We start from the raw sequence: 27,605 nt of genomic DNA, 5'->3' as shown, positions 1-27,605 counted from the left end.
CCTTCTCTCCCCCCTTTACACGCAATTTTGTTGTTGCATTGGCTGCCCGTCACGTTGTTTGAATATTTGTTGTGCGAAATACAGCCACACTTTTGATCGTTTACCTTTCTAGCTCCGTTTGAGCTTGCTCTGTGCAAGGCTGCCTGCTCTTCGTTGTCATAAGACTGTTGCAATGTTATCACCAATGAGCGTGAGCGACACAGACCAGAGTTTACATTGGGAGATGGAGCAGTTTTATATGTGCCCCACGAAATCTGTTAGTAACCCAAAAAAGCATTTCGGTCCGGGTAGGTACCGGTTGTATGGAACCGGTACCATATTGGTACCGGTTCTCGGTACCCAACCCTACATGTAATGTCACTTTAGTAACCACTATATTGTCTTGATCAACTTTACTTTCTTGATCATGTCCTCACATAAGGACACAGTTACTTTCTGTGTGTGAGTGCATGAGTGTAATGAAAATCGCTGCAATGATAAACAGAAAGGAAGTTGCATCAAACTATATGACTGAATGCAATAAAAGGCTTTAATAAAAATAGAATCTGCATGAAAAATCAATAGCAATCTTCAGTCCAAACATGAGAATGGTTTGGCTTTGAAGCATAGACAAGCATTAGAAATAGAAACAAACACTTCAAGTAATAAATAGTGTTCTTCTGTATGATCCAAACACCTCAAACATTAAATTCGTCCAGAACACTTTTTTCCAATCTTCCTCTGTCCAATGTCTATGTTCTTTTGCCCATATCAATCTTTTCTTTTTATTGGCCAGTCTCAGATATGGCTTTTTCTTTGCCACTCTGCCTATAAGGCCAGCATCCCAGAGTCGCCTCTTCACTGTAGAAGGTGACACTGGCGTTTTGCGGGTACCATTTATAAAGCTGCCAGTTGAGGACCTGTGAGGTGTCTATTTCCTAAACTAGACACTCTAATATATTTGTCTTTTTGCAGTGTTGTGCACCGGGGCCTCCCACTTCTCTTTCTACTCTGGTTAGAGCCCGTTTGTGCTGTTCTCTGAAGGGAGTAGTACACACCGTTGTAGGAAAAGTTCAGTTTCTTCGCAATTTCTCGCATGGAATAGCCTTCATTTCTAAGAACAAGAATAGACTGGCGAGTTTCACATGAAAGTTATCTTTTTCAAGCCATTTTGAGAGAATGGGCCTCTATACACCTATGTAGATATTTAATTAAAAACCAGATATTTCCACCTAGAATAGTCATTTACCACATAAACAATGTATAGAGTGTATTTCTGATTCATTTAATGTCATCTTCTTTGAAAAAAACAGTGCTTTTCTTTGAAAAATAAGGACATTTCTAAGTGACCCCAAACTTTTGAACGGTAGTGTATCTCTTTCAATATCATATCAATGGTTTGGACCTGGTAATGCCCTGTATAATTCATTCTTCTTTTCTGAATAAAAAGGATGACACCCTTGGAGGAGTTCTGATGGAGAACATTTCATACAGTGATCTTGACACCATTATCTTAAGCCTAGGCCATTGATGTGCGGCAAGTCTTTCAGCTGGTTGATAATTGCCATTTGAATAATGCTTGTTTCAAGATGAGGACTGAGAACTTAATGTTTATTTTTTGTTTATGTTTTATTGTATATTTACCATAACTCACCAAGATATATACACACTAAAAAGAGGAAAATTACCTTTTAAAAAGATATAGCCTCCATGTAACTCTACTGTAAATACTGTACTGTAACAAAAGGGTGATGGATGGTTGGGATTACTGTATTAACTGAACATGAGAATGATAATCATCATGGTTTCTTAAAATGGTGTAAGTGACAGCACTAAAGCATGTGTGCCCAGGAACCTCTCAAAGACCGACCATTTTTTTCTTTTTCTGGTTGAAAATGTTTAAAGTGGTTTTGTCTCACTCATGATCAGGGTTACAGAAGATAATGCAATATACACACCTGTTAAATTCATTCAGTTTCTCTCACAGAAATAACAATGCTGAATAAAATCTAAATAAAATTATTAATAATGACGCTAGTAATCATGAAGCAAGCTCCATCGCTGCCTGTATTTTCCAGAGCATATTAACGCAAAAGACCAACATCCATAAGTAGGGGGAACTATAGGCTATACGTATATAGATATACATCTGGCTGTGCAAGAATAAGCTATTTCACACTACTGCCTGCAAAAACTGGCATGCACGCACACACACACACACACACACACACACACACACAGAAACACACACACAAGCATCGCTGTTATTCTGCTACAGCTTCTGGTGATTCCTAGCCTGACGATGTCATACTCATGATTGTAGTCAGAATATCAGTCTGATACTGAACCATTGGGCTGTGATTATGGGGCGTGTTTCAACGAACCAGGAAAGAAAATGCCTCTTCGCTGAATTGGATACCTAGAACCAATCAGAGCAACGTAGTATTACCATCTGATAGATTCAACTTTTACCTGATCCCGTAGGAAGGACGGCAAAAACATCTCTTCAATCGACAAATGCCTTGATCGCTTTTCTCTGTTCCTCTTTCAAAATGAATGCGCTGTCAATATCTGTTGAGATATGCCTGCTGACGTTACTTAATTAGCAGCAAGGCTAGAAGCTACAGTTTGTTTCAATGGGTTTTTGGTGTACGTGTTAGCAATGACCTAACAATAATGGTCTAGAGAGCTTTAGTTAAGACAAACAATACTCTGCAACATTCGTGTTGCACAAGCACAACTAACCGAGTCAATGTAGACATTAAAAAGTCGTGTAGATAGCTTAATTCACATAAAATATTCCCCACTAAGCACCTGAGACGCGGCCATCTTGGTCGGAGTTCGAATCTACCGGTTAATTCAACTCAAGCGTTGGTTGATTATCTGTCCATCATCGTATAAAGCCCGCCCTTACAATTTGATTGGTGGTCAGATAGCTTTTTCGACTTTTTCGAGAACTTGAATCTCTCCCAACTACCTCAAAGCCAGACTGAATCTCCCAGACCAAAAAAGTTGTGGGCGGAGTTCAGGCTGGTATCCAGGCTAGGTGGTTCCTCTTCTCCTTGTGCTTCAGCTCCTGCCTCCTCTAGTTTCTGTTGGTACTGACTCTTGAAGAAGCCCGACTGAAATTGAAAGACAAATATGAAGGAAAGAAAGGACAGACAGACAACAGGCAGATACTAGATATATGGCATGAGAAAGACAGAGTGAAGATTGATGTAAAATCAAACAATTGCATAATTTCATACTGTTCATTGGTTACCTTGGCGAGGCCAGCTGTCATGAGAGCCAATAGGATCAGACCACCCACTACTCCACCAATGATCTCCTTAGTTAGATTTGGCTCCTCGTAGACCTCCACAAGAGTCTCAATCTACAGGGAACACACACAACAATGCAATGTATTAATGGCAACCTAAAACAAATTCACTAAGACTGTTCCCCTTTTGTGTGTGAACATAATCATATCTCTTTAACATTGTTTCACAACACCATTTTAAACTGTTTGATTATGCAACTGCAACTTTTTTACTATGTGCTCTGCTGTTACCCTGGTGACAGGTGCGAGGCGTGAGGAGTCTGAGGAGTAGAAGATGTATTTGTTGTTGTCGTACTCCAGCGTGGCAGAGCTGACCAAATGGAACAAAGCAGAACGCAGTCCAGTCTGAGAGAAACAACAAGAAAGAAGGAGAGGAAACAGATCATAATAATACATGAGAGGACAGAGATTATAATAATAATGAGGAGAGGAAAGAGATTATAATAATAATGAGGAGAGGAAAGAGATTATAATAATAATGAGGAGAGGAAAGAGATTATAATAATAATGAGGAGAGGAAAGAGATTATAATAATACATAATGCATATAATAATTATAATAACAATAATAATAACCAATGCAATGCCGTGTACTGTCAGTAGTAGTAACAGAGTCAGCACCTGTTCAATCCATCCTGAGCTCACGTTCCCTGAGATCGTGTAAACTCTGCGGGCGTCTCTAGTCATGTATGATGTACACCTGAACTCCAGACACGCAGCAATGGAGCAGTTCTGATGAAGATGACAGATGAACAGCAATGTAACAAAGATCACATCCAATGTCAACAATATGTAACTGTAAAAACTGTTTAAAAAAAAGGCATTATGTTATAAATGTAATAAGAAACAAGAAAAGAGGGGGGCAGAGAGGTGGATAGTGAAGTAGTGTGTATGTTCTGGGGTTCCGCTTCAGGTGAGCATGTTCTAGGGTTCTGCTTCAGGTGAGCATATTATGAGTACACTTCAGGTGAACATGTAATGAGTACGCTTCAGGTGAGCATGTACTGGGTACGCTTCAGGTGAGCATGTACTGGGTACGCTTCAGGTGAGCATGTACTACTTTACAGGGGAGCATGTAATGAGTACGCTTCAGGTGAACATGTTCTAGGGTACTTTTCAGGTGAGCATGTAAAGAGTACGCTTCAGGTGAGCATGTAATGAGTACGCTTCAGGTGAGCATATTATGAGTACACTTCAGGTGAGCATGTAGTGAGTACGCTTCAGGTGAACATGTAATGAGTACGCTTCAGGTGAGCATGTACTGGGTACGCTTCAGGTGAGCATGTAATGAGTACTCTTCAGGTAAACATGTAATGAGTACGCTTCAGGTGAGCATGTACTAGAGTACTTTACAGGGGAGCATGTAATGAGTACGCTTCAGGTGAGCATGTTCTAGGGTACTTTTCAGGTGAGCATGTAACGAGTACGCTTCAGGTAAACATGTAATGAGTACGCTTCAGATGAGCATGTACTAGAGTACTTTACAGGTGAGCATGTAATGAGTACGCTTCAGGTGAGCATGTAATGAGTAAGCCTCAGGTGAGCATGTACTGGGTACGCTTCAGGTGAGCATGTAATGAGAACGCTTCAGGTGAGCATGTAATGAGTACGCTTCAGGTGAGCATGTAATGAGTACACTTCAGGTGAGCATGTACTGGGTACGCTTCAGGTGAGCATGTAATGAGTACTCTTCAGGTAAACATGTAATGAGTACGCTTCAGGTGAGCATGCACTAGAGTACTTTATTATACGGCTCTTCAGAACGTTCCAAAAAGCCCCGTTGATTTAAATGGGCCATCCCCAACGTTCGCAGGTACTTATTTTCATATAATGACCTGCATATAATGACCGCTGTGCCATTTTGCCTCTGATTCACGTCTTTCGTAGTATTCCGGTGACTTATCAATGGAGTTTCAGCGGACGGTTGAGCAGCTGTGTTCTAAAGAATGTTCAACGTCTTTGAAGTTCAACGTCTTTGGCGAACTATTTCTCTGCTTTTTAACACTACGTATAGTAACAAATACATTGTAAAAAGACACACTGTGTTAAGTAATATTTTTTTTTTGGCAAGTACCCGTATAATAAGCGGGATAATGTATAGAACGCAGGTCCTTATCGGAAAATAAGTCCCTTCAGGGCGAAGCAAGACACCTCCGCTTCGCGTCGGTGTCCGGTTCACCCTGTCGGGACTTATTTTCCGATAAGGACCTGCGTTCTATACATTATCCCTTACTTACAGGTGAGCATGTAATGAGTACGCTTCAGGTGAGCATGTACTGGGTACGATTCAAGTAAAGATCACTCATGGGCTCCCAAATAATGAACTTTTGAAATTAAATAACTAATCCCCTTATCACACTAAACAATACTTGGAGACATTTCTATGTAAAACTTTAAGTAAAATGCTAGACCTAGAAGTCCTGTGAAATGTTATAAAGTTCTGCTAATCACCACATCAGGCTCCTTGTTGTCTTTGAAGGTGTGCTGCAGGTCTGTGATGATTGGGCTCTTCTCACCCCCTCTAGTGCATCCCTGGATCTAACAGAGGATCAAAATACAAAGTCCATTAAATTACTATTCAAAACATAAATAAATCATCCCTGGATCAAATGGGATCAAAATAAACATCCCTGTACTCCCTGGGAATTCAATTCAAATCACAGAAACATCGACAGAAATATTGATATATTGTAGTTGAACTAGAACTAGGGAAAAACATTTGAATTTTTTTTTTGTTCAATATACATGCAATTTTCATTAACATCATCCGCAGCTACTGGCCAGTATGTTTTGTCCCATTTTAAGATATTATAGTTATAGGAGCTATACATAATAGTAAATGTAATATAGTAATTAAATCATGTATATGTATCACATAACAATTATAATGTTGTGAATATTCATGAGTACACACATCTAAGCTGTCCACATTTGTCCAGATGTCTTTGCCTTTCAGTTTTACTGGAACATGTATGATGGTCGTCAGATTGAGTCCTCTAAGGCCATTTGTCACCTGTGATAGAAAGAGAAACAGACAAACAGAGAGAAGGGGGCATGGCGAGAGAAAGAGAGGCAGAGGAAGGAAAATAGAGAGATTAACTAAATAGTGTGGATGAGAGCTGGATCAATCTCTGTGGATATGATTGTACATGTTGTTTTATTTGTTATTAACAGGAAAATATGTTAAATTCCTTGTGCTATTGGTTGGGGACTTACCACAGCGGCCAATCCACTCACTGTCACATGCAGCTACTGATACCCACCAACCTAGCCTATGGCTGATAACCAAACAGGGTACACTGATACCCACCAACCCACCAACCTAGCCTATGGCTGATAACCAAACAGGGTACACTGATACCCACCAACCCACCAACCTAGCCTATGGCTGATAACCAAACAGGGTACACTGATACCCACCAACCCACCAACCTAGCCTATGGCTTATAACCCAACAGGGTACACTGATACCCACCAACCCACCAACCTAGCCTATGGCTGATAACCAAACAGGGTACACTGATACCCACCAACCCACCAACCTAGCCTATGGCTTATAACCCAACAGGGTGCACTGCAGCCATCGTGCCCATGCCCATAGCCAAACTTAACAACAACAACAACAACAACAGAAACACCTTCGTGAGCATGTCACTGGGGTTTTCAATGGACACGTTCCTTCGTCAGTGTTTCACTGAATTAGACCCACAACACCCCCTGAAGGCTCAACAATAGTGTTTGGCATCCCAGACCTGGCCCACCTCCATGCTCACAATGGGTTAGGACACGCACTTGTTAATACCAGAGTATAGGTATTTGATAGAAATAAATATGATGACTATATCAACCATTCTTTATATATCGAATGTTAAAGTAACTATACCACTAAGTATATAGTCCATCTTATCCGACTTATCAGGTTACAAAGTAACAAAGATTAATACAACTTTACAATTTCAAAGGGTATAGTTATGCAAGTACAAGCATCAGTGGTTTACTCTAAAGTTTTATCTTATCTTATCTTATCTTACCTCTAAATTCTGCATCACTGGCCTTTGGAGGTCATTATTACCAGCGGTAAAATGAATGTAGTTTGTTGTGTCATCAAATCTGATTGAACAGGAAATGAAATAGATTTAAAAACAAAACTGCAGCCTGTGAGACATACATTTTAAGAGTGTTTCAAAGGACGACCTTTTCAGTATGGCATAGATGCTGTATTTGACCCCAATGTCCAGAGTCTTGGACAGTTCGCTATCAGGAGCGTGTTCATCGTTGTCACTGAAAACAGATCATAGTTTGACTCAATAATTTAATTACAGCATAAGCCTAAACATCTCAATCCATGGCAAGTGAAAAACAGATGTACTAAAATATATGGTTAACCTATACCAGCGTTTAAGAGTTTGGGGTCTCTTACAAATGTTCTTGTTTTTCTTGAAAACATACATGAAGAGAGTTTGAATAGAAAATAAAATATAGTAATTGACAAGGTAAGAAATAAGTAAGGCATAACGGCCGACGAGCTGTACAGTTCAACAAAGGTAATGGACGCTGCGGGGCAAAGAACTCCACTCCGCGCAGTCCATTACCTTTGTAGAACTGGACAGCTCGAAGACTGTTATCCCGCTTATCTCCCGTTTACAACATCCAAAAATGTTTTTATTATTATATTATTCAGAATTTCCTTTATCTTTAGGAAACTTAATATGTATAATAACCTGATGAATTCTTAATTTGAAGCCTAGTGCTCCCGTTAGAGAAAGTAGTGCGTTTTTTGAAGAAAAAAAACGCTACGTTGGTTGTCAATGGTAACCATTCAAGAGCATTGATATGGAACGGCGATTTAACTTTTCTACTGGGACTACATCCAAGGTGTCCGGTTATACGAACTTAATATACACCCCATTAGCCAATCAGAAAACAGTATTTCGTTCCAGAGGGAGATAATGATTTTTAATTTAAATAAAAATTGTGTCCTTCAAAATTTTCTTTTGTCAAATAATCATCCATTTGCCTTTTTTCCGAAAACAATGAAATTCCTAATTGACCCCAAACCTTAGTCACATTGGGCTTGTTATTGTGGGGGTAGAATTTACCTTGAAGCATGGGCCTGTATGGTGACTATGTCATCAAATTGACTGTTGCCATCAATTCCATACTGAACAATAAAGACAACCTGAAATATATAATGAAAAGAAATTCAAAGAAAATTTAACAATTATCATCATAATTAAAATATATAATGTCATAATTATCATTATAGTTGAAATAAAATGTAAAAAGACTGGACTAGTAGTTGCATTTACACATTCCTTAAATCTATTTTGTATATATAAAAGGACAGTGTGTGTGTGTGTGTGGGGGGGGGGGGGGGTTTGTATGCGCTCCTTTATGGTTTGTGAAGTCACCATAAAAATCAATAAGAAATAGATTAATATAGTAAAACATGGAGGGCTCAGTTGAAAACACAATTCAGTTGTGAACAGCGCCCCCCACTGGTGATGACCAGTTATCACCACTGATACAGTAAAACCCTCGGTGGCATGGGTATTTTAGCACATTTTGGGAGCTTGCCATGACTGACTTAATATTAGAGCATGTACTCAGTTTTTCTGACCTTATCACCAGCCCTAAGGATGGGTCTGTTGATGCTGCAGTCAGTCTTTCCCTGGGTGGATCCATCTGGACTGTTTAGAGAACTGCACACCACTCTGCCCTGTCACAGCAAACACAGAGACAAGCTTAATAGTGCACATACTCTTCCATAGAATACAAGTATTATCATATGTAAGGATCATGGATGGCAAGGGGTTTGACTAGCAGACAATTTATGGTAAAGGTCCTGTATGAGAGGCCGTGAGAGTAGGACAGAGACGCACACACATACAGTCACACACTCACAATCATACACACACACACACACACACACACACACACACACACCTGGGTCTTGGTGAAGGTCCTGTAGGAGAGGCCGTGGGTGTAGGACAGAGACACACACACACATATAGTCACACACTCACACACGCATACACACACACACACACCTGAATTATGGTGAAGGTCCTGTAGGTGAGGTCGAGAGGATAGGACAGAGACACACACACACACACACACACACATACACACACACACACACACACACACACACACACACACACACACACACACACACACACACACACACATCTTGGTGAATGTCTGGTAGAAGAGGCCATGAGGGTAGGCCAGAGAGACAAACATTTATAGTCACACACTCACACACACACGCACACAAAAAAAAAACACACACACACACACTCACATACACACCTGGGTCTGGGTGAAGCTCCTGAAGGAGAGGCCGTGAGGGTAGGACAGAGACACACGGGTGTTGTAGGAGTTTTCTCTTCTATTCTCCACCATCACTGTCACATTCATCTCCTGTGCAATGCCCACCTCTATGGTAGAGGACCTGTTGGAACCAGGCAACAGTGCTCTCAAGAACCCTTCTACGAGGAGTCTTTACCAAAGAAAGGAACTCCTTTATTACAAAATGGTTCTTCTCAGCAGATTCACCTGCTGGTCAAATGTGTGTGGTGCAAGGCTGTGACATCCTCCTCAATATGAATTACTATCAATTCAGGTTTGAATGATGTTTTCATCCCCGTGTGAGAGTGTCGTCTTGATATTCGCTTTGGTTTCATGATCATGCTGCATTTTGAGCCACAGATTTGGTAACATCCAGAAAAAAATATCTCCACTTGACATCCCATAGTGTAAGAGAGTCATTCCATGTCAAGTGTGAGAATGGCTCCCACTCGCCTGTCTTAGATTTGCCTGAAAAAAATTCAAGGTTTTGTCACAAAAAGATGTTTTAGCAACTATGTCATGTGCATTGTGCTTAGGTATATACTGTATATCATAGTATTCGGGGTGCTTGAATTTGCTCAAAAATTGTACTCTACGCTCTGTTTCAGCACTATGTGATATTATACACAGACCTTCCTATGTATGCTCTGTATATTGTATTAAAAAACTGTCCCTATGTGATGAATGGAAGATTATAAGGCTTGAAAATGGATGAAAACCCATTTTGTGCATTTTTTTGGCATGCTATAGCAAAAGAATGACAGCCTTTTTCAACATGAAACTAATTGATTTGGAAAGATTATATATTTGTTCTTAACATATAAAAAATGTGTGATGGTGTTCTGCCTCATTTTCTCAAAATAATTGTAGAAAATATGGGATTTTTGTACACGCCCAGCATTCAATGTCCTAAGGAAGCATATTCAAATGGTAACAAAAGATTAATTTATGACACAGAGCTTAAACTGCACAAAATGCTTCATTTGATTCATGTTAAATTGTAGTTGAAGGATAACCCATAGATAGCCCTCAGATTTCGAAATATTTGAACCCAATCATGGGTTAAAGGTTACACCTGATAAATTGTTGAATTTCATCACATAAGACAGTTTTTTAATACAATATACAGAGCATACATAGAAAGGTCTGTGTATAATATCAATTCTCTAGATTTAACATTGAGCTTTCTACAGGCCTTCAAAGATGCTGCAACAGAACGTAGAGTAAAATTTTCTAGCAAATTCAAGCACCCCAAATACTATGATGTACCACAGCCACACCCTGGAAGTCCATATTCTTCAAGTAATGGTATCATATTGTAAGCCTTTTTAAGCCTAGTTTGAGAGAGCTAGCCTTAATACTTTTCTAGTAACAGCTATTTGAAAATGGCTCTACAAAAAACGCTGCTAAAAAGTGTCTGAAAATGCACATGACATGTTTGCTAAAACATCTTTTTCAGTGAAATCTGAGACAGTCGAGTGGGGAGATTTTCTTAAATTGGTGCGTTTGGTGTGGAATGACTCAAGAGTATCATTGGTCGTCCTGAATGTGAGGTTTGCAGTGTATCAGTAAACAAGCTGCAGACATACACAGCTACAACATCTACAGTGTCACTGTTCTTTCTACTTTACTTTGCTAAGGGCTGCTGGTGGTGGTACGGTGGTTGGTTAGCGTTGCAGCTTTCTAAATGTGGTCGTTCATTTGCTAAAAAGTGTCTGCTACGTAACCACATTTTTTCCTGTTACTTTTCTTTCTCTTCATGTTCCCACTAAGCTGTTCCATAATCAATACTTGTTACTCTCCACTATCAATCTATATATACAGCATGTATGCAAATATGAGTTGTACTGATGTGTGTATGCTTATCTGTGTGTATGCTTATTATTCTTGCCTTAGTGCTTGCTCCAGGGAAATTCAGGCTATGGGGTCTTTGAAGCGCCTACACATAATTTCAATTGCTACTGGTGCTATTTAAATACTACTGAACTGAACACTCCACAAATGTATCATATAACTTTCAGTAGCACCATCTGGTTGAGGTAAACATCCAATTCATGAGATGCAACAATGATGATCCACAAAAGTTTTACAAAGGTTTTGGAGAGCCTTATTAGATCTTTGCAGACTTACCCAGAAATGTCAACTCGTACGTCGTCTTCACAGACTTTGTCTTCTCCACAGTCGATCTCAAAATGTAACTGTGGCACATAAATCAGTTGGGCTCAGACAACAAACTGGCATATTAGGCTATTAGTTATGACAACAAACAGGCCTTGAAAAAGTAAAATCCCTATTGGTACAGCACTTACCTCTTGTTGATACACACATGCGAAAACATTTACATTTAGTAATATAGCTTTTATCCAAAGCGACGTACAGTACAAGGGAGAGAACCATTAAGCTACGAGCAATAGAGACCTAGTGTAACAATTAATACAATTTTACATAAGAAATAGAAAAAAAGTGCAGCAATGTGACTGTTGTAAGTGCAAGTTAAGTACATGTAGAAGTGCAAGTTAGGAGGGAGGTGCTCTATGAAGAGTTGGGTCTTCAAGAGCTTCTTAAAAAACATTGAAACATTATAAAACCTTAGTCCAGAGTGCCATGTTAGAAGGTTTAGCTTAAAAAACAACAAAGAGTAAAGATGTCTATTAATGAAAAAAAATCAATCAATCACCTTGTGGTCTATGACTTTACTGGACCCGCTGGCCAGCTGTGGTACCAGGCCGTCTGCAGTCTGTATAGGAACCCCCTCAAAGGAGACGATCACCTGGACGTCCACAGGACTCAGAGCGTCCTCAGGTAAGCACTGGAGGAGACAGGGAACCGGGGGTGGAGGCAGGATGGAGGTAAACATGGTGGGCGAGAAAATGATTAGATGAAAAGTAGAGGATGCAAATAGATTTTTGTCTAATTAACACATTTAGCGTTAGCTATGTATCCGACATTAAATGTGACTGTCTTGACCCACATCAAAAATTCATCCTAAGCATATGCATTTATATAAATGTGTTCAGTGTGTTTTGAGGGCCTTTGACCTGAGAATGGATAACGTGGTAGTTTGCTTTTCACTGTTATAGTCCAAAGCGGACCCAAAGTAGTTGCCCTTTCTAAGGACTACAGACTAACCTGCACAAAGAAAGGATGCTGGAAACAGACTTTTTGTAGTGACACTTGGGACTGGAAGGTTTTCTCTTTTTCATTTGCTGTGAAGTAGGCGCGAGTCCGTTGCTGGACATAATCCAGCTTCAGGGTGTAGCTGAGTTTTGCTTGCAGGTCTGAAAAAATAATAAGCTCTCAGTCAGTGCCATCTTTTACAACTCTTAGTCAGCCAGAACACATTTGCTGGAGTGCAAAGTCAGCGATGGCTTCTTTTGATGAGGATTTGGTATTGTCAATCTCACAAATCTCACATTCTTACGGTAAGGATAATAGTCAGTAAACTCCAGTGTAAGAACTGAAATAAGATGGGGATAAGATGGAGCATTCATTGCAGAATAAAGTCAACTCTCTAGAGTGATTAAGTGTGTCCAAACTACATCTGAACAGTCTGGGCTTGGTTCGTCTGAACGGCCTGAACTTAATGCACATTGCCACGATTTGGGATATTGGCGGCCTCTGGTGGTCAAAGAGACATTATTACGGACTTATTATTTGTGTTCACATGTGCCTTTGTTTTCTTTGTGCGATTGCCACTTGATTGTTTTGTCCCATGGTTGTTGGTAGTGCTCTCAAGCACTTAGTTAGTAGTGCTCTCAAGCACTCAGTAAGTAGTAGTGATGGCGAAATGAAGCTTCATAAACCTTCATTAGCCTTCGAAGCTTTCAGCCAGACGTGTTGAAAAAAGGTCCACTATTCGAAGCTTTGTTCGCTCTCTAGTGACACCTGCTGGTTATTAAATATACAGTGTCGGAAAGATTTTCTCTGAACAGTGAATTTGTTCAATTTGTTGTGGTGCCCAAGACCTAGTAAAATAACATGCACACAATATATGGTGAAAAAAAACGTACCTCGATTAATTCAAATTTGTTGTACGGGAGTACATTGACAATAAAGGCTTTCTTTTTGTATTCTTTCTTCTAATAATTTTATGACATATTGATTTAAGGGTTCTATGGTGGCACAACGGTTAGCGACGTCGTGTCAAGTGAGGTTCGATTCTCGGCAAAAGCAGATTTCAATCCGACGCTTTGGATAAAAACGCCTTCTAATTATCTTTACTCTCTTCTGTATGCTGTTGGAACAGAGGGTAGTAAAAGTGCTTTTGGAAGAATGGTCAGTGAAAGTGCAGGCCAGTGAAAAGGGGTTGAAAGTGCTTTGTGCAACTTTCTCTTCCTAACTGGCTCCATAACTCTATCTCAAATAATCTATACTACTAACAACAGCAAACAATCTAAATCTCCAACTAGCGCTAAATCTCCAACTATCACTAAATCTCCAACTATCGCTAAATCTCCAACTATCGCTACGTGTCCAACCACTGACAACAACCACGAATACGAGATGGGAATTGGGATGTTTTATAATCAAAGCTTCCCGCCATAAATTAACCAACGAACCACTTGGTGAAGCACTTGATTCAATTGAGGCATCGGATGTCACCAGTGACGTCATTTCGGCAAAACCTTACAAGCCTCGATACTTGCTTCGTCTGGAAGTGCTTCACTTTCGCGTCACATGCTTCAAAGCCACAGTGTCATTTAGGCTATAACTAGTTAGTAGTACTCTCAAGCACTTAGTTGTTTCCTAGGCAGTGGTGGAGGAAGTACTGAAGTTTACTACTTAAGTAAAAGTACAAGCACCCAGGAAAATAAAAGTAAAAGTAAAAGTACTACATCAACAATCCTACTTAAGTAAAAAGTTCTTACTTTTAAATTGACTTAAAAGTAAAAGTACTCACGCAATGGGTTGTCTCTCAATGTCTAGGCTGTGCCATTTTGATAAAGAAATAGCTACTGGTAATAAATGCCTCTACAGATTTCACTACTAGTAATGATTATCAGCAACAACATTTGTTATTGGAAAGGTTGGTGTACTTATTGGGCCTACTGTTTGTGATAGGCTACTGTTCACAATATATCTTACAATTCTGCGGATGACAAGTTATCTACCAGGGATTTTTTGCAAAGTTAATACCATTAAGCCAAACCAATAAAGACACAATGTTATATCTTTTAATCTTTTATTTAATTATAAACATGTAAAAAATGGAAATATGAAACATGAAAAACAAATGGAGTATCTTCACGTTAGCTTGACATTGCTAAACTTCCAGCTTTATCTTACCACTACGTTAAATAAATAATCAAGGTACAATCGTGTTATTTTGATGCTATTGCTGTATGTCAACATGTATTTTGCTAGATAACAGTATAAAATCATGTCAGTAAGCGCATACGATATGCAAAAGTCATAGACATTTACTTAGCCTAGCAAGAACTCTGCATAACTCAACCTGTTTCTCCAAATTTGAAGGCAAATTTTTGAAGGCTAGCAAATCCTTTTTTGAGGTAGACAGGAAAAGCACTGAAACCTCCACGAGTCATTCTTGGGGCCTCTGAACTTGAACATGTCTGTTAAATAAGGCCAAGGGTGGCTCATATCAGAGGGCTCAGTCGAGGCTACCTCTGGATCCATATTGAAGGATTAGACCGTTTGTCAGGCTGTCTGTTGAATGTTTAGGCAAATGGTAAGTCTACCACTCGCGCTGCTGTCAGACGCACACTCTGCTATCATTGGAGCTGATAGAGTTACCTAATTGGTTTAAACTTCCAACAGCCATGCAATCCATGTTTTTGTGTAGGCAACATTTTGGCGAAATTATGTTCATAAAATGTAACGAGAAACAACATATATTGTAGAAATGTAACGGAGTAAAAGTATAGATAATAGCTCCAAATTGTAACGTAAAGTAAGAGTAAAAGTAAAAAGTATGCACTATTAGTTTTACTTAAGTAAAGTACAGATACGTACAAATGTACTTAAGTACAGTAACGAAGTAGAAATACTTCGTTACATTCCACCACTGTTCCTGCAATGCAAGGAGTGCTCTGGAGCACTTGGTTGCACTTGGTTGCCTCATATCCTTTAGTCTGACCACTGATTTTATTAACCATCATAATGTAATGTTGTTAATTGGAGCTTGAATGTTTTGTGTAATGTGTTTATCCTCGTGCTGTATAGTCTCTAGGTTTTTCACGTTTTTTCAGTTGTGTAAATAAAGCGCTAAAGCGCCACCCACCGGTGTGAGGTATGTACTACAGCCCTTTAAACACAATCTGGTGGCTCCGTTTTTACGCAAATCTCTCGTTGCCAGCCTCCGTGTTTACGAAATTAAAAGATTCGATTGGTGTGAAAAGTAAATCCGATTCGGAGGCCCTAGACTTCGTGTGCATATGACCTTAGCTAGTCTCAAGTCTCCTGTTTCAGGTTTGTGTTTTGTCTCACGGTTCTCAGCCACCCTTTGTTGGTTTAGCTCATGGGTCGGGAACCTATGGCTCGCGAGCCACCACTGGCTCTTTTGCTGACGGCTGGGGCTCTTGGACGAAATGGGTTGGAGAAAAAAAACGTGGAATCAAGGGATCAGCCTAGGCCTAGTAGAAGGCTTAAATAACAGTCAATACTAGTTATATTAAAATGACAAGGCTTCGTGGCGAATACGTTGGTCTATCTGAGTTATTTAATTTAACTTTCCACCTCACTTGACTCCGTAACCATAGCCTGCATAATATTGTTACATTCGCGGCTGGTTGCCATGCCAATAGCTAACAAAATCACAGATTTCCCTACATTTCCGTCAACGAGAAAACTTCCATTGTTAAAGTTGATAGGCTAGAGAAAAATATCGAAAAGGAAAAAAAACACATTGTGCATCCCTGGTGTTTCTATCGGCGATTTCGAAATAGAAGTTGCCGACTTGACCTCGTCTGGCATCTGGGTGGGCAAGTTAACTTCAAATCAGTGAACGATCAGCTGGAAGGAATCGCACGTCAGCGAGCACAGCTTGCGAGCAAACACAAGTGGACTGACATGGGAAAGCTTCCATCTCAAGACGAACTGCTTCTAATAACTTGGAATGAACTGCCCATTACATAACGCACATTGAAATATGTTAGTATTGCCGTGTTACCCATGTTCGGTTCCACTTATGCATGCGAGAAATCTTTCTCACATATGAAAAACATAAAGACGAACCTGCGCTCGCGTTTAAACGATGAAAGCCTCAATGCTTGCATGAAGCTTCACCTCACTGAATATGTGCCAGACTACAAGGCCATCAGCAAGTCTATGCAGCACCAAAAGTCGCATTTATCTCTGGTAGGCCTAATGTTCAATTTCGAGTGTTGTGTTGTCAACGTTGTTAACTTCATGTCGTTGTTACGCTGTAACGTTGTTAACTTCTGTCATTTCCCAAAGCCATTTACATTTTAAGTTACTAGTACAATAACTTTTAAAACTAGTAGAAAAATAATTTTAAAAACTCTGTTGAATAAAAGTAACTGTTAGTTAAATGTCCAAACCCCTTCTTGTAACGGTCTTTTTGTGGCTCTTCTGAGATAAAAAAAAAATAAAAAATGGTAAAAGTGGCTCTCCAGGCAAAAAAGGTTCCCGACCCCTAGTTTAGCTTCTCAAAGTTAGCCTTCAATCTAGCCTTAAGTTTCTCAGCTTTTAGAGCATTAGCTACACCTTTTTTAGCTTTCTTAGTTTTGTGCCTTTTGCTCGGTTCCTCATCTTCTGTGTTTTGGATTACCGCTGTTTGAAAATAATAAAGAAAAAAAGTCTGAACAACATCCTGCAACTAGGTCCTCTCTAGCACACTGGGCTAAGCACTAGTTCCCAAATCCAGCGACTTGGTTTCAATCCCCGAGAGACATGTTCTGCTCAAGGTTTTTTTTTCTTCTGACAGGCACAAAATGCGTAAGGAATATTGAACACAGTGCATGTTTTGAAGATGATGCTTTGACGGAGAATGTGATTGTGACTGTACCTTTGAAGTTGTCATTAGTGGCCTTGGTCATGCTGAAACACACTGATGCTGTGATCTGTTGGGAATCCGTGCAGCCAGAGATAGAGGTGGGGATTTTGGGTGGGGTAAAGGTCACACTGGTCACCATGGATACAATGGGCCTGGACCTGACCATCAGATCACAATACAACAATCATCTCAGAAACACACACATGCATACTCACTGACATACACACACACACACACACACATACATAATTACTTATGTCACACCAAGCAACAATAAGGTTGTGTGGGTAAATGTGTATGAGCACACGTTTGTATCTGTGTGTGTGCTTTAAACTGACATTGGTAAGTTAGTTACATTTTGAAAGCTCATTGGTTTTGTGTTGCGTATGCATGCCTTGTGTGTGTCAAGGTTATTATCGTAAACGAAAAAATGAAAACGAGGTGTGATTTTTTTTGTCGTTAACTGAAATAAAAATAAAAACGAGGCTTTATAAAAAAAACGATAATTAACTGAAACTATATTGTGTCTTTACAAAACTAACTAAAATAAAATAGAATTATAGACAAAATGTCTTTAGTTTTCGTCTTTGTCAATGTATTTCATAGATGCCAATTTATTTCATACAAAGCCTAGTCTATTTTCCGCTGTACCACTTTTAGTACACGCCCCTCGCCTCGCCTGTTATCTTGGCGGCAACAGTCGGGAGAAGACGTGATTCCTATTTGGGATTACTTGACAGTGACGTGCGGCTTGGTTCGTGTCTGGTGAGGCATTGACTCTTTCAGTCAGATTTACAAATATATAACCCCTCTAGAGTACCACCATTCAATTGGCAGCTTGCACGTTGACTACTGGTTGTTGCATACCTTTTAGCTACGGCATTGTTCTCCCATTATTGAGCACTTCACGTTTTGATTTAAGGTCCCGTTTTGAGAAATGTTTTAGCTTAGCTATAGAATCTTCCATTTTCGTAGTCAATGTCAAATAAATGTAGAACAAGAGCAACGGCAGAACAAGCATAAACCCGACCGTTGGGCTCTCGGTGGGCTTCGTTGAGGCAGAGGTACTGCATGCGTTTTCACTGCGGTTTTATGTCAGATCAACAAGGCTAAATAGGTTCTACGCATGCGCTCAGACCAGTTTGTGAGGGATTGCGCAATCTGAGATGAGGCACAGCTTGTCGCTGCCTCACCGTCTCGCTGTCTCCAGTGTGTTTAAACAGGATATGCACATATTCTAACTGGCACACATCTTTCATAGTTGTCTTTTGTGGATGGCTGTTCATTTTTCCTAAGTGAATACATTTAAAAAAAATGGTATGTTTTGTTGAGTTTTAATTACTTATTATTTATTATAGCTTGTATCTACTATTCATTTTGTTTCTTCAAAAATTGAAGCTTCCCTGACTGACCCTCCCTTGGTCTGTTGCATTCCACGGTAGAGACTAAAACTAATACTGAAACTAATAAAAACTAAACTCAAACTAAGCATTTTCAGAAAATAGAAACTAAACTAAACTAGCAAACCCGCTTAAAAAACTAATTAAAAACTAAACTGAAATTGAAAACAAAAAAAACTAAATAAAAACTAGTGAAACATACAAAACTATAATAACCTTGGTGTGTGTGTATGTAGTGTATGCATGCCCCTGTGTGTGTGTGTATGTAGTGTTTGCATGTGTGTGTGTATGTAGTGTATGCAAATCCCTGTGTGTGTGTATGTAGTGCATGCGTGCCCCTGTGTGTGTGTGTGTGTGTGTGTATGTAGTGTATGCATGCTCCTGTGTGTGTATGTAGTGTAGACATGCCCCTGTGTGTGTGTGTATGTAGTTTATGCATGCTCCTGTGTGTGTATGTAGTGTAGACATGCCCCTGTGTGTGTTTATGTAGTGTATGCATGCCCCTGTGTGTGTGTATGTAGTGTAGACATGCCCCTGTGTGTGTTTATGTAGTGTATGCATGCCCCTATGTGTGTGTATGTAATTTATGTATGCCCCTATGTGTGTGTGTATGTAGTTTATGCATGCCCCTATGTGTGTGTGTATGTAGTGTATGCATGCCCCTGTGTGTGTGTATGTAGTGCATGCGTGCCCCTGTGTGTGTGTGTGTGTGTGTGTGTGTATGTAGTGTATGCATGCTCCTGTGTGTGTATGTAGTGTAGACATGCCCCTGTGTGTGTTTATGTAGTGTATGCATGCCCCTATGTGTGTGTATGTAATTTATGCATGCCCCTCTGTGTGTGTGTATGTAGTGTATGCATGCCCCTGTGTGTGTGTTTATGTAGTTTATGCATGCCCCTGTGTGTGTGTGTATGTAGTGTATGCATGTCCCTGTGTGTGTGTTTATGTAGTGTATGCATGGCCCTATGTGTGTGTATGTAGTTTATGCATGCCCCTCTGTGTGTGTGTATGTAGTGTATGCATGCCCCTGTGTGTGTGTTTATGTAGTTTATGCATGCCCCTATGTGTGTGTGTATGTAGTGTATGCATGCCCCTGTGTGTGTGTGTGTATGTAGTTTATGCATGCCCCTATGTGTGTGTATGTAGAATATGCACGCCCCTATGTGTGTGTATGTAGTGTATGCATGCCCGTATGTAGTTTATGCATGCCCCTGTGTGTGTGTATGTAGTTTTTGCATGCCCCTGTATGTGTGTGTGTGTATGTAGTTTATGCATGCCCCTATGTGTGTGTGTATGTAGTTTATGCATGGCCCTGTGTGTGTATGTAGTTTATGCATGGCCCTGTGTGTGTGTATATTATTTGGCCCTGTATGTGTGTATGTAAAATATGCATGCAGTGGGACATTAATATGAGAACCTGAGCAGCAGAACCGCTCCTTTGGACCCGACTGCAATGTCAGGCAGCCCGTCTCCACTCTGATCCAAAGCAGACTGGGCCACAGTCAGGCCAAAGAACCGCAGACCGGACCGCACAGATGAACCTGCAATCCTCTGTCATGGACAACGCAACAGAAAGAGAGTTCAACAGAAGTACTGATAATCACAGATCACTTAGCAGTTTTCTTCAGTTTTTACCAAGGTCACAAACATGTTTATTTGTTCCCTGCTGGTCCTGGTGGTTTCCTGCTAACAGTGTGATTAAAGTCACTGTATGACAAAACAAAGACACATTCTGTACAGGCCCATGCTGCAGTATATATTTACCATTGCCCAACTACTACCATGACTACCAGTTAATTATTCATATCCTTCTGTCTGTCTCTCTGTATCTCTCTCCCTCTCTCACCTGTGAGTAGTTGGGGTTCACTCCTTGTCCCTGCCCGTTGAAGATGTACACGCTGCCCTGTCCGTTATCCTCCAGAGGAGCTCCCACTGCCACATCCCTGAACCCATCTCCGTTCAGGTCTGCCAGGCTGGCCAGAGACGAGCCGAACCTCCCCCTCTGTCCCTCCATCCCCAGCAGGGGCACACCAGTGTCAGACACCTCCATGTGAAAATACTGCACGGAAAAGATGAAAGTAGCCTATCTGTGTATTTGCCTCCTTTTGGTGTGAGATTTTATGCAGCGTTATGGGCATGTACCTTTACCTTGGTCTTGGCATACGTATGAAATAAGCCCATCAAACACACTACTACTCCTTTATTTATGGTAGAAATAAGACACATGAACATGAGTAGACATGCCCAACAGGCCACTTATGTATGGGTTTACAACATGAATTATGATATGAAATCTTTGACCACTGCCTGTGATGCTCTCATAATTCATCACTTTTCATCAGGTATGGATTCTGAGTGCTTTTCTCATACCTCCTTGGTGAATTTATAGACAAACACTTTCCCCTCTCTCCCACCTTCTATGTGCATGGGGGCAGACGCCAGAATCAGATCAGTGTTGGAGTCTCCATCCAAATCCACCACACACACCTCTGCTCCAAAGTAAGCACCGATCTGAGACTGAAAGAGAGAGATGATGTTGTTGATGGTGATTATGATGGAGCTGGTGATGTTTAAAGGGTTGCTAGGTAACATCGACACCTTTGCTAATTTGTTCTTTGTATATTTGTGTTCAGGTACAGTAGCTGCTCCCAAAGACAATCTAACAGTCTTAACTGGTGCCGAGCTTGAATTAGCACCACACGTTTTTTTTTTTGCATTTATATCATACATGAGTTGTTATCACAGTGACCTCAGTACCTGTTTGAGCATCTTTGAGTCATCTCCAGGAAAGAAGACCATGAGCAACCCCTTGTGTTTATACCTGGGAGCTCCCATAACGACGTAGTTCTGTCTGTCTCTGGTTGCTACAGCCATTGAATAGCCTGGAGAGGGGTTAGTAAATATGACAACAAACATAACTGACTTTTCCATGACACTAGGTAGATTAGACACACAAAGCTCAAGATGGCAGAGTATAAAACATTTCAGTGTCAAGGTGAGTAGTCTCTCACCCAGATAGCTGTCAGGAGTGACCTCATGAACCCTCCTAAAACTGGGCGTCCTGCTGGACAGAGAGATGTCCTGGTAACCCCCCCTCCACCCATTTGCCCCAATCACACTCACTAGAAACCTCTCCTGCAAGGGAAAAACCATGGAAGCTCACTTTTACACAACACAGGAAGTTCCAGCCTTACATATACATTTATTGTTTCATTAGTCACAATATGATTACTCACTTAAGTAACAACAAAATAATTAAAAAGCTGAACGTACATTTGGTCTGGACACAAGAGCTGCACTAAATCCATTCTGGGCAAATTCCATATGGGTGGAGTCACCGGTGGTTTGGGTTCCTGGGGTACAAAGAGAGGAAGGAAACAGGAAGCAATCACCTCAACATCCTCCTGCACCGGCGCTCCACAGGGAACTGTGCTCTCACCAGTGCTGCTCACCCTGTACACATCAGACTTCACCTACAACACAGAATCTCTGATGACTCTGCTGTTGTGGGGTGTATCAGGGATGGACAGGAGGGTGAGTACAGGAGCCTGGTGGACAACTTTGTGCAGTGGTGTAGGCATAACCACCTGCAGCTGAACACCACCAAGACCAAGGAGATGGTGGTGGATTTTAGGAGGTCTCAGCCTCCTCTGCTACCAGTCTCCATAGAGGGTGTCAGTGTGGAGGTGGTCAACACCTACAAGTACTTAGGAGTTCATCTGGACAGTAAACTGGACTGGTCAGCCAACATAGATGCCATATACAAGAAGGGTCAGAGCCGACTCTACTTCCTGAGGAGGCTGAGGTCCTTCAATGTCTGCAACAAACTCCTGCGCATGTTTTACCAGTCTGTTGTGGCCAGCGTCCTTTTTTATGCTGTGGTGTGCTGGAGAGGCAGCATAAAGAAGAGGGATGCAGGGCGACTTGACAGGCTGATGAGAAAGGCAGGAGCTATTGTTGGCACCGAACTGGACTGCCAACTGACAACAGTGGCAGAGAGACGGACCCTTAGTAGGCTGCTGACCATCTTGGACAATGACCACCACCCACTGTACAGCACTTCCAATAGACAGAGGAGCATCTTCAGTGGCAGACTCCTGTCACTGTCATGCTCATCGGACAGGCTGAGGAAGTCCAATGTCCTCAGAGCCATACAGCTCTACAACGCCACGCAGAAGGGGAGGGGGAGGGAGATGGACTTCTCTGCATGAGTCTACCTCAGTCTGCCCTCCCCTTCTCTTCTCACTTTATTCCATCCACTGCCCATCCCTTTTTACTGGCTACACTAGCCCCTTGGACAGTCTTTACTTTGTTTTTTGTACTATTTATATCACTTTGCACTATCCTCACACACACAAGCACAGGACTCTTTGGACTCCTTTATGGTCCTTTATTGTGATTCACGTATGTATGTTTGTGAGTTAGTAAGTGTAAGCTACTGGATGACCTTAATTTCCCTCGGGATCAATAAATCAATATATCACTGAAATACATCAGTTCACAAGTTCAGTAGTTTTCATCACTGCCAACTATGCTGTGTTAGTTTTTTAAGGCAAGTCTAGCAGCTGTTTACTATTTAGGTCCTTGGTTTTATAGCAAAAGTCAATAATGCCTCATTAGGTAAAGGTGTTTCTTCCTCTGGTTGTAAGAATACTTGCAAGTGCTGACAAATCTGGATGTGCCCATACCTTCAATGGCGATGATTCTCTTTTCCAGGGTATTGCTAATTTTGTCCAGTGCCTCAAAGCTGTCCACTTTAAACACGTGGTCTGATTCTGGTGAGGATGCTATGCTCCTGAGCTCATTTCTTGCATTCTGGTTGTCAAAAACATCTCCAACCTATCACATAAAGAAGATAATTTGCATCTCACATTAGGGGAGAATTAGCTCCTTACACCAGAGCAAGTCCTATGTTTATTTTTGAAAATGTATATAAAAATTGTCCTGTCCCTCAACTGAAAGAGCAAGGTGCTGGCAACACTAATATCATATAACAACATACTGACAAAATGCATATCTGGACAGGACATTAAATGTCATCGGAGAAAGGCATCTGTTAAATGAATAAATGTAAAAAAAAAAACATAAAGCACCTCATACCCCAACAGCGTATCTAATTATGTTATTTATGTCAGCCTGTTGTGTGACATAGGGATATAGTTTGGAATCAGCGGACCGCCCATCTGTGATGACAATGAGAATTCTTTTGGCTTGAGGTCGAGCTCCAGCAGAGGAAACGAACACATGGTTCCTGTGCAAATTAGCATAAACAGGCTCATGATATACACTTCAGATAATCATAAACTATTATAAACTCTTCATGAACAACCGACAAAGTTATTAAGTGCTTATGACTGAGTCATGAAGTCCCACTGCCTTTTTAACATTTTAAATGAGAGAGGATTAATATTGGAGAGAAAGTCTGCTTGTCCAGGGGGCAAATTAAAACTGTTGAAGGTTTCAGGTTCATTTAAGACTTACACAACTTTCAGGATGCCATTTGCAGTATTTGTGATTCCACCCATTTGCTTGATATTGTCCACCTGACGTTCCCATCCTGTTCTCTGAAACTGGTTAAAGTTTGTGTGGATGGTGCAGGAGGTGGAGTACTGTGCAACGGCAAACTGCAGGGGGGGACAAACAGCTCAGCAGGTAAGTGTAATGTCAACTGTATATCTACATGGATTGGTATAAATAAGGATATGTAAGGTCAGGAAAGAGTCAGGCTCACTTTGGTATTCTGCTTCAGAAGTTTTCTGATCAGATTCTTCACAAACGCTTTCATGGTAATAAACTGGTTATAATTCACACTTACAGATCCATCCAGTAAGAAGGCAATATTGGTATCTAGCTTTGGGCAATCTGAAGAGGGAACATGTAGAGCACCGCTATTTTACAAATCTAATTCAGAATGTAGGTCTTTTAAACATTCTTTTACTTCGATTTAAGTTTCCTAATACGTCTGGCCATAGTAAACTGAACATGCCAATGCAATTGAACTGATCTTAGTGTGCTATATTATGTTACAAACTAAATATGATCAACTAAGAAGGTCCTGGACCTGTATGGAAAATGTTGTGTGTAGAGAGAAGAGAAGGGAGCAGACATTTTGGAAGAGCTTTGATACTTCTGTCCTGATATTAGCGTTTTGTATGAAGGAGAACTGTGTGTGTGGTCTTACCTTCAAGAGAAGATGGCAGCGGTCCATCTTGTTGCAGTGATGGACTAATGCTGAAACACATCCCACCATAGAGATTGATGCCGTCACACTCTTTAGGGATAGTCGGACCACAAACCTGACCGACAACAAAAGTAAGAAAGAAAAAGTAAAACACGGGAGAGAAAGGGGGAGAGAAAGAGTGTTGGCAAGAAGAAAAACTGACAGAGATATGGGATTGGAGGGGAGGGGTGACCTACCACTGTCTTTGGGGACGTCTCAGTCTTGCTCATCGACAGGCCAAGGGACATATTCACTCCATCTGAGGGAACTTTTGCAGATCACACTTAAGATTCATACAAGGTTTATAATAAACAAGGCTATAGAGCAAAGCAATCAAAGGGAACTCAACATGCAAATATCTATGACGTGAGAAGCTCTGGGCTTAGCAAAAGTTTGGTAAAGCTAACTGAAGACTAAACAAGATTCTATTTTATTGAAAATATAATTAATTTGGAAAATAAGGTAGGAATATAATTCATTAGATGAGCTGAGAAAAAAAATGAAGGTCTATTTTTAATTATTTTTGTGTTCAGCATATGTAATTTGATTAAATTATTCAGTAGACATCCTACATAGTGTCTGAGAAATATATGAACATACATCTCATACCCCTTATAAGTAGCGGTGAACAGGAGCTGGATGAGACCTGGCATTGGTAAACCTGTCCTCTCCTATCCACACTTTGCTGCTGAAGAGGGGCACTTATAAGCAGACTATAGAGGAGGATAAAGAGGAAGTATTATAGATTGTATAAACTATGTTAGCGAAGTCAAGAATTATTCTGGCAGACTACAAAGGAGGATATAGAGGAAGTATTTTAGATCATATAAACTAGGTTAGTTTCGTCATTGATTATGCTGGCAGACTATATAGGACAGGGGTATCCAATTAAAATTCTAAGGGGTCCAGTTTCAAAAAATGTCCTCAAGCTTGTGTCCGGAGGTCTATCACACATTTTTTATGACCGTTGATTTCACAGATATAGGACTGCATGTGTTTTATGTACCAACAGTCAAGGTGTGCGTAATGATTCAGGGGCATATTTAGCCAATATAAGTACTCTAGGCGCTAGTGGTATCAGTGTCTGTTTGGTCAAGTATAAATGATGTTAGCGGCGTCATTGATTACGCTGTATGAGCATCTTCTGGGTGTTCCTGCCATTCGTACCGTGATGCACTATCCTGGATCACTCTGTAGCCAAAGCCCTCGGCTGATTGGCTGATGTGTCTCCAAGCAGTAGTCTCAATGTTGAAACATGCCACCATTTGAAATGCTGATAAGAAACAGTACAACAACAATAAAAAAAAAGGTTTAATCAGGATAGACAAGCATTTACCATTCCAAACATATTTGAACTTTTTAAAAGAAATAGGTGGCATGGGTATCTGGCAGAGCTGTCTGGATGCAAAATAGTTTTCATGTAAGCGTTGAAATAATTCACATAAAATATAAAGTGTCAATGAGAGACAAACTGTGAAATAACATTATGTTTTATAACTTTATGAAGCTCCATCATTTCCATTCTGTTATTCAAAACCTGTTAAAAGGAAATCAAGAAGTTAGCGTTTAGAAGAAGTTGTGCTCTTAGTGGAAGAAACACGTTTACAGGGAGCCTCACAAAGAGCCAGCCTTGATAAAGTCAAAGATGGGAAAAAGCCCAGCCACACCACTACACTGACTGTCATAAATATGGTTCAGTATATTCAGACAATTTGAACCGACAAAGTGAAGAACAAAAATGTCCAAGACACATCTCTCTCTCACTGCTTTCAGATGTATGGCTCAGAGTTTAATCTGCAAATTGAGTACATTTGAACCATCTTCAGTCAGATTTCAAGCAGCCTACATGTTAATCTCCATAGCCAAATATTAAAGCCTGAAAGCAATAGCATAGTCAAGACAAGAGACAGGTGCCCTGCTTTACAATCATACAAATGTTTGTAGCTGTGGTTTCAACATACCTATCTATTTTTTCAAGACAAAGAAATGTGATCATGGTAATATCCACAACTTACCTGAAAAGAAGCAAAAGGTAAAATATGAGGCAAGCATCCTTTGTCTTCAAGTTGAAGCGAATTGTGAGACAAGGCTACAGTTGGGTGGGTTATATAGCAGAGAGTAAGGAAATGAAAACAAAAGGGAGGGCAGAAATAGAAAGAGAGAGTTAGAGTTACAGAGAGAGAGAGAGAGAGTTAAAGAGACAGAGAGAGAGTTAGAGAGACAGAGAGTTAGAGTGACAGAGAGAGAAAGAGTTAGAGTGACAGAAAGAGAGAGAGAGAGAGAGACTGGGTGAACCATCAACCATTCAGGTCATTACACCACGTCCAGAAGTCGGCCTGCACAGACAAACCTGGCTGCC

At 40.5% G+C, this 27,605-nt stretch overlaps 1 protein-coding gene across 2 annotated transcripts; it reads right to left on the bottom strand.

Moving 5' to 3' along the window:
* Window positions 1–611: 611 nt before the first annotated feature.
* Window positions 612–27,306, bottom strand: LOC308367499 (integrin alpha-M-like). 2 transcript variants are annotated; one of them, XM_080841434.1, is made up of 30 exons: window positions 27,262–27,306; window positions 26,414–26,519; window positions 25,856–25,959; window positions 25,444–25,514; window positions 25,208–25,322; window positions 24,758–24,888; window positions 24,508–24,650; window positions 24,127–24,277; window positions 23,715–23,865; window positions 22,300–22,379; window positions 22,038–22,161; window positions 21,784–21,908; window positions 21,397–21,543; window positions 20,873–21,085; window positions 20,444–20,577; window positions 17,639–17,784; window positions 12,781–12,929; window positions 12,329–12,460; window positions 11,782–11,849; window positions 9,613–9,754; window positions 8,918–9,016; window positions 8,397–8,476; window positions 7,492–7,578; window positions 7,329–7,407; window positions 6,212–6,310; window positions 5,749–5,835; window positions 3,919–4,029; window positions 3,530–3,643; window positions 3,242–3,352; window positions 612–3,101 (listed from the first exon to the last, which is right to left on the bottom strand). In XM_080841434.1, the coding sequence occupies exons 1-30, from the start codon at window positions 27,296–27,298 to the stop codon at window positions 2,958–2,960; spliced, it is 3,480 nt and encodes a 1,159-aa protein (XP_080697560.1). In that variant the 5' UTR covers window positions 27,299–27,306; the 3' UTR covers window positions 612–2,957. The 2 variants fall into 2 exon arrangements, with proteins under 2 accessions (XP_080697560.1, XP_080697561.1); XM_080841435.1 differs by having other exon boundaries at window positions 5,749–5,829.
* Between the last annotated feature and the right edge of the window lie 299 nt (window positions 27,307–27,605).

The sequence above is a fragment of the Sprattus sprattus genome, assembly GCF_963457725.1.
Source record: "Sprattus sprattus genome assembly, chromosome: 6".
Taxonomy (NCBI): domain Eukaryota; kingdom Metazoa; phylum Chordata; class Actinopteri; order Clupeiformes; family Clupeidae; genus Sprattus; species Sprattus sprattus.
The sequence above is the reverse complement of the archived record's forward strand: the minus strand, read 5'-3'. Positions and strand labels throughout refer to the sequence as shown.

Excerpts from the sequence above, each read along its gene's own strand:
- LOC308367499 (XM_080841434.1), bottom strand. The coding sequence starts at position 27,298 with ATGCTTGCCTCATATTTTACCTTTTGCTTCTTTTCAG. Across the intron at positions 21,544-21,783 it reads ACTCAAAGATGCTCAAACAG|TCTCAGATCGGTGCTTACTT; the intron begins GTACTGAGGTCA and ends TCTCTCTTTCAG. Across the intron at positions 11,850-12,328 it reads GTAAAGTCATAGACCACAAG|TTACATTTTGAGATCGACTG; the intron begins GTGATTGATTGA and ends TATGTGCCACAG.